This window comes from Ipomoea triloba, chromosome 12 (genome assembly GCF_003576645.1).
Source record: "Ipomoea triloba cultivar NCNSP0323 chromosome 12, ASM357664v1".
Lineage (NCBI taxonomy): Eukaryota > Viridiplantae > Streptophyta > Magnoliopsida > Solanales > Convolvulaceae > Ipomoea > Ipomoea triloba.
Window position 1 is genome coordinate 27,310,697 of NC_044927.1, and position 7,515 is coordinate 27,318,211.

Below are 7,515 nucleotides of genomic sequence, written 5' to 3' on the forward strand. Positions count from 1 at the left end.
TTGATATTTTTGTATTTATAAGTGTTTTGATGCAATTTCTAAATATATACGGAGTAATACTTATACACTAACATTAAATTAAATTATTATTTATACACTAATATTAAATTAAAGTATAAATAACTCAGACACTTAAAATGAGACGAGACGGAAAAGAATGATACATTAATACGCTATAATGTTCATATTCAGGGAAAACCAAAATAATGGATTCTAGTATTATAACACGGTTGCAGGTTTAAAAAAGCCAGCTAGAAGTGCCACATGAAAAAGAAAGAAAGCTTTTCACAGATAATTCAACAAGCATGAATCATGTAGGTGTCTGTGAAGCATGTCTGTCATACACAATCAGTTACATAATTTTTTTAAAAAAAGAGACAGATTGTGATGATGTTTGTACTTGTCATTCAATTGGGTGTCTAAAATGACTAGAAATGCTGTGTTCATGTGGTATTTGAACACCTAGGAACAGGAAGGAAGTTGGACATGACCTCAGACTTGAAAGCTAAGCAACACAGCTAAAGAAAGAAGCGGTAAAAGTGGCAAAATATGGAAGAGTAGCTATGAATGGTGTACCACCTCCAAAGCTCCAGAAGAGATTGAAAAGCCTTAGTGAAGCTTTATCCTTGGTGAATTTAGCCTCTGGGCTCTGGCTCTTTACATAGGATCTATGGGTTCTGTCCTGCCCTGCACAGCAAGCCGCTCTGAAACATCCGCAAGAGATTTCAGATTGCATTTGATTAATGCTTCAACAAAGTAGCAGGTTTCGTCGATAGTGTTTCCTTCTGGCACATCTACCACGAATGATTCTATCACCACAGTTCCAGGTCTTCCGTCAATGACCTCTGGATGGACAGATATGACTGAGGAATAGTTCTGCAAAGAACAACAAGATAAATACAGATTTTGCACAAACCCATACAACTTGGTATAATAATTTAGTCATGATGCCAGTATGGCACTATGATTTAGCTCCTAATTCTGCAAGCAAAAGTTTATATATTTGGACAGTGAGTAGAGCTGCTATATATTTAGGACAACCCTTGTGCCCAAGGTAGTATGTAGTTTGGCCCCAACCTACATCCAGGTCCCCTGAAAACTATTGGTGAAATCAAATTTTGCTTCAGATATTGCAGTTTGCAACTGGGAAGATTATGTATGGCACTGATGTCTAGAGTGTAAACTCTAAACTCAACTCAAAAATTATGACACGGCCTGTATGAACCAATCACAATCCACCTTACAAAGGTAACAGAATTCACCACTCCAATTTTCTTATGTACAGCTAGAAGATACTATGCATTTGACTTTTTTTTTTTTGAGTACTATTGACTCTATTACAGTGTAGTATCTGTTCATAGTTACTTTTCTCAACCAAATGAAGCACAAAGAGCCAATATTGCCTCCACTAAGGCTTGAGCCCACCCCCTCTCATGAAGTTAAAAGACTATGAAGACTATGAAGTTAATGCTTTCAGCCTTTCACTATGAATATGATATGAAGCACATACTGTGAAGTGAATGCTCCAATCTCTTTTTCTTTTCATGGTAGATCTGAGGGGGAATTGGGATTGAAGCTGAGACATCCTTCCTATGGTTCAGGCTACTTGATTCAAGATCTTTGGTGTTCATGTTTTCTCTATATGTAAGAAACGAATACACACACAAAAAATCTGACCAATAACTAATTAAAGATTTCAAATCTAAACAGTCAGATGAAGAGAAAGAACAGAGATTGAAGATATATCTAGTAAAACAGAGAAAATTGCACATACCCGAAGTCGGTGATCCCCACCAACAATCCTCACACTGAGTATATGCTCATCATCATCGAGAAGCTCCAACCTTTCTGTGCTTGTTGTGGCAGGCAGGCCCGACTTGACATCAACTTCTCTAAGACTACCAATCTCAAGACTTCCCTGACTAATGCACCTGCTGATAAAGGGCTTGTATTTCTGTGGCTGATCAAACCTCCTAACCAATGACCAAACCTGTTAAGACCAAGAATCTCCCTATTCTTAAAATCGGCAATCCCTATGAAATCAATATATAATTATATCACCATATAAGTGGCCTCAAAACTAGGAAATATGTCATATTCAGTCAAGGAAAAAAAACACATGAATGATGGTCAGACCAAGTTACAACAGTCCATAAATCAAACAGCTTCTATTCATTCACACATTTGACCATCCTGTTTCCATTCTTAATATGCACTCCATTTGTGAGAAACTCTCATCATAAGCACAAAAATGGAAGCAAACATTGCTTTAAGTAGATGCTAAAGCTGAACAGTCATACAACATAAATCTAACTTAAAACTAGAAATTGAACAGTCATACAACCAGTCAACAGTCTGAAATTGCTAGAGACGTGGAACGAAATCAACAAATCATCCAAAAATTCACGAATCAGAACTGAACATTGCGGAAAAAGAAATTCATCAATAATATTTAACCTATAGAGAAGTGGATCTATCCACAAACTCAAACACAAATCCAACTAAAAATCAAATGCAAGCAGTGAAGCACAGCGACTCAAAATAAAATAGAGCAGAGGGAGAAGATAACGAACGAGGTTAACAGGTGCTCTGATGTGCTTGATCAGAAACGAACTGCATTGATTCTCCGCCGGCGCGTGCCTGTGATGTTTCGTTATGTACTCTCTCTCCACACCGCCGTTCCCAGCCGCGTTCATCCTCCCTGCTCCCTACCTCTCTCCAATGACAACACAGCTCCCCCGCCCCCGCCGCCGCCGCCGCAATACTCCGATCGCAGGACTGTAACGCTCCGAAACACGAACGAGTTGACTCACTTACCTCCGGAAGTCGGCGCCGCCGCAGAGAAGAGAAACTCCACCATGGATTTAGCGTTCACCGCCTGGAAAATCAAAACAACTTTTGGCATTTATATATGTATATGTGTGTATATATAATAAATTAGTTTCCAGCAGTAGGTATTGTTGGCACTTGGCATCTTCAGCGTGTTATTTTATTGTCAGCTTACCAATCTGTGATGAGTGATGATGGTGATGATGATGATGATGGCTGCTCTGTTTGCCCTCAGACTTGTCCATTTATTTCTGATGTGCCACTCTTCTTTGTCCGTTTCTGCCTTTGGACTCTTGCGCACTTATATTTTTGCCCTCAGATGCCTATTTATTTACTCCATTACTCATTAGTTTATGGGTTCCCGCGCACTACTCCCTTTCTATTTTTGGGTGCACTAACTTCCACCATGGAATACAGTGACTAGTCCTTTAAGGGAAAATGACACTTTTTCTTCCTATGTTATGTGCATATTGTACTTTTTCTCTTGTGTTATTAAAGTGACAGTTTTCTTCCCTGAAATGTTAAATTGACATTGTTACCCCTAAAAATAATTATTTCATTTTTTTTTCTTCTCCAACAAATTATTATTTGCATGTATGGATGATCATGATTCGGTTCGAACCTAACCAAACATTGTAACAATCATATCGAAATAGTATGGACGGTTCTGGTTACGATTAGAACCTAAAAATTTAAAATTAAATAATTGTTGAACCGTGAACCGGAACTTAACCACAGTCATATATAGTGAAAATAATCAAACACTTATTTTGATAAATCGGTACGGTTCGGTTCCAATTTCAAACCGCCAATCAAAACTTATGTATTTATTTACTACGTATTTATTTTTATAATTTTATTTCTTATTTAAAAATAGTCTAAATTTAACAATTATTTTATTTTATTTTTTCGGTTCTGAATCGTAACCATAACCGTCTATACTATTTAAGTTCAATTGCTACAGTGTTCAATTAGATTCGTATCGAACCGTGATCTTCCATACATATTAGTAACAATTGATTGGAGAATAAAAATAAATGAAATAGTTATTTTAAGGGCAAAAGTGTCAATTTAACATTACAAGGGAGAAACTACCACTTTTAAAATAATTGAGGGGGAAAAACTGCCACTTTAATAACACAGGGGAGAAAAGTGCTATAAGCATATAACATATGGGGAAAAAGTATCATTTTCCCATTCTTTAATTGAATTATAGATACAATAGAATACAATTCTTATTCTATTTCATTCCTTATGGAATAGCATTCCTATTATCTTAAAATTCATTCCGTGAACCAAATATGCTGTTAGAAATTTAAGGTTGATCTATTTTCAAAGTCAAAGATTGAACCCTTGGCGTTTGGTTAAGGATAAATGAGTTTCCTTTCATTCAACTACACTTGTTACTAGTCCCTTTCTGTATTAACTGATCATTGATTATTATTATTATTTTTTAATCTTGTCCAATTAGAGAAGGATAGGTTAAATAAAATTAAACCTTGCACAATTTAACATTTTCGTTTTCCATGAAATAAAAGTGTTTAATTATGTATATACTTTTTTACTCGATGGACTCCATTGAAATTTGAGTATTTGACTAGATTAATCTAGCTTGCCATGAATACCAGCTTAGTGTAGTATTGAAAAAAAAAATAAAAAAATTAAAAGAGGTGTGTGACAACTGACAATAGAGTACTTTGTTTTTAAAATTTATTTTTGGGTGCAAAATTTGTCCTTTCTTGGGTGGTACTAGCTTACTCCTTGGTTAATCCTCTCCGATCCTTTCTTCCCCTTTTTGCTTTTGTTTTGTTTTGTTTTGTTTTTATTATTATTTGGCTAAAAGTGGAGTGTAATTTACAAAGGAGTAAGCCAGTACCACCCAAGAAGGACAAATTTTGCACCCAAAAATAAATTTTAAAAACAAAGTACTCTATTGTCACACACCTTTTTAGGGTGTGTTTGGTTGATAGGTTTAACTATCAGGTATTAAAGTCATTGTTATTGTTTGGTTGTCAGGTTTTTAGAACACTACTATGAGTTTTTGTTACCTCTTAATTGCAAAACTCATTCCCTAATAAAATAAGGGTTTCACCCTCTTCCTCCACTTTCCCAACTATTAATAATCATTCACATTCACTACCAAACATGCAAAATACTTTCACCAAAATCCATTACCATTACGAAGTATTTGATACCCATTCTGATTCTGATTCCCATGTACGAACAAAACACACCCTTAGTCATTTGGAATATGGAGGTGTTGGCAAAGTAGTAATAAATTAAATTGGAATGTGTTGGCATCAAGTTCTTTTCCAAAAGAGTAAAAGCTTCCAAAGCAGCAGCCATAATGTTGGTATGGTAGTCAAGACAGTTGATATATGATTGGTGGATTGTGAAAAAGCATGCATGGCATGCTATAGTCCCAAACTGAATATAATGTTTTAATTTGCTTCTTTGACCATAACTCCTCATTTCTCATCATATCATATCAAATCTGCAATTTTAATTGGAAAGTTGTTCTACTTCAAACTCCTTCTAGAAAAAGAGCAATATTATTTGATGTCTCTTATTCATACCCTATACCAATTGACATGCACCACATTAATAAAGGATATAAAAATGAAAGTCACGAAAAGAGTCGTTGAGTACGTAGATTTTCCTAATGCGATTTATTTATCTTATGTGATTTACGATTGCACACTATTGAAAAAAAGAAAATCACGAAAGGGGTGGCTGAGTGAGTTTTCCTAATGCTATTTATTTATCCTATGTGATTTACGAGTTATTACACATAAATGTGATTTACTTAGTGAACACTGCACACCACCAATTAAATAGTGATTAAGAACGTTTCTCATCATTAAAAAAGTTATAATCAACTTTAAGAATCTTGAATTTATAATGTATTGGGAGAAGATAAATATCTTCTTTCATCGTTTGTAAACCAAAATATCTGCCTAGATGGCTAGATAAATAAAGTTAAAAATAATAATCAACAAGCCATCTGCATTCTGCCATTACATTATTGCTACGAGGAGACCTAACATGCACTGTCACTCTTTCAATTCCTAACCCTAACCCTAACCCTAGCTAGCTATAATTATAATATAATTTAGCCTAATGCCGTCCTAATTGCTGAATTAAATGACTACCCAATTAAACAACAAATCCCAAATCCCCAATTACGATATGTTCCATACATCTAAAAATATCAGGCTATATGTACTACTCCGTATAACTTAACTAATTTGACTTAAATGTGTGATTAGGAGCTGATAATTAAATACGATCTGAATTAGTAATTGGAAAGCATCAAGCATGCATGTACTATTACCTGCTTTTGGTAAAATAGTCAAGATGGCGTGAGATTCAAACCTTACATTTGCAAATCAAGATAAATACTAAATTACAAAATTATCCTCACATAATGCCTTCATGATAACCTCAAGAGTAAATATCCAAAATTGTCCTTCAACTATAGCATATATAATTCACAAATTGATTATCAACTATTGATTGAATTCAATTAAATCCTCAACTATTCAAAATTTATATGATTAGGTCTTCAAGGGAGCTTATTGATCAAATTACGCTTATGACCTCATGTTTTAAACAAGGGCATTGACAAAGGACTTAATCGGGTCAATTTTGACTAGTTGAGTTAATCGGATTCAATCAATAATCAATGATAAATTTGTGAATTATGTTATAGTCGATGGACTATTTGGGTATTTACTCTAACCTCAATATCTTTTTTGGATCGGACCACAAGTTTCTTAGCTGAAGTATATACTAATACTTACCACATGTACCTAAACAAATCCTAAGTTTCTAACCCACCCTCTGGCTTAAAAAGAAAAGACTCACATTATCTCATTTACATCTCCTCATAGGTGACATCAATATCCTTTTTTAAGTATATATATTCTTTGACCATTTATATGAAGCAACAATATAATATTCATGTAGTAGTACATCTTTTTCAAGTATCACACATGTAATGAGACAATTCTTCTTGTAATTCTCCTTTTTCACCGTGGCTTCTTTTTAAGAGCATAAATAAAGTGTTTTGAGGACTTTTTTGGGTTAGGAATTCAGGATAAAACTAAAGGAGAAAATTACTTCAAGTAAATATTATATTATACGGAGTATTATATTAGCTAGCTAAGCTAGTACACGTACAGTTTCTAGAACGTGCATTATTCGTCATTACGCAACTAGATTAGTGACCGTAGCTTATAGTTATAGATACGCCAAAAACATGATAAACATGTATGGTGGGAAAATAATATTATTAGGTTAGTGGAGATGCGATCAGTTTGCTAACGCTATGCATATGCGGCATATCATCAATACTTTTAAAATCAATATGTTATCTTCTGTTATGTTTTGTCTTATATATACTATAATATATAGTTAGTTCGTGATCCTATCCACAAGTAATGATAGAAAATAAAAATTAAAAAACTGGATTAAGTGGTTTTGGGCAGGGGATATGATATTATTCTAAGCTAACACTAATCCTACTTAATTAGTATATATCAGTTTCATTATGTTCTAGAACTAGTATATATATATATATATATATATATATATATATATATATATATATATATATATATATATATATATATATATATATATATATATATATATAAAGAGAAAAAAAAAAAAAAAAAAAAAAAA

General features: G+C 33.8%; 1 protein-coding gene across 2 annotated transcripts; it reads right to left on the bottom strand.

The window, feature by feature from the left end:
• Positions 1–193: 193 nt before the first annotated feature.
• LOC116000505 (abscisic acid receptor PYL8) lies at positions 194–3,022 on the bottom strand. 2 transcript variants are annotated; one of them, XM_031240595.1, is made up of 4 exons: positions 3,005–3,022; positions 2,574–2,878; positions 1,775–1,990; positions 194–876 (listed from the first exon to the last, which is right to left on the bottom strand). In XM_031240595.1, exons 2-4 carry the CDS (start codon positions 2,694–2,696, stop codon positions 658–660), a joined length of 558 nt encoding a protein of 185 aa, XP_031096455.1. In that variant the 5' UTR covers positions 2,697–2,878; positions 3,005–3,022; the 3' UTR covers positions 194–657. The 2 variants fall into 2 exon arrangements, with proteins under 2 accessions (XP_031096455.1, XP_031096454.1); XM_031240594.1 differs by lacking the exon at positions 3,005–3,022 and having other exon boundaries at positions 2,574–2,947.
• Positions 3,023–7,515: the final 4,493 nt, after the last annotated feature.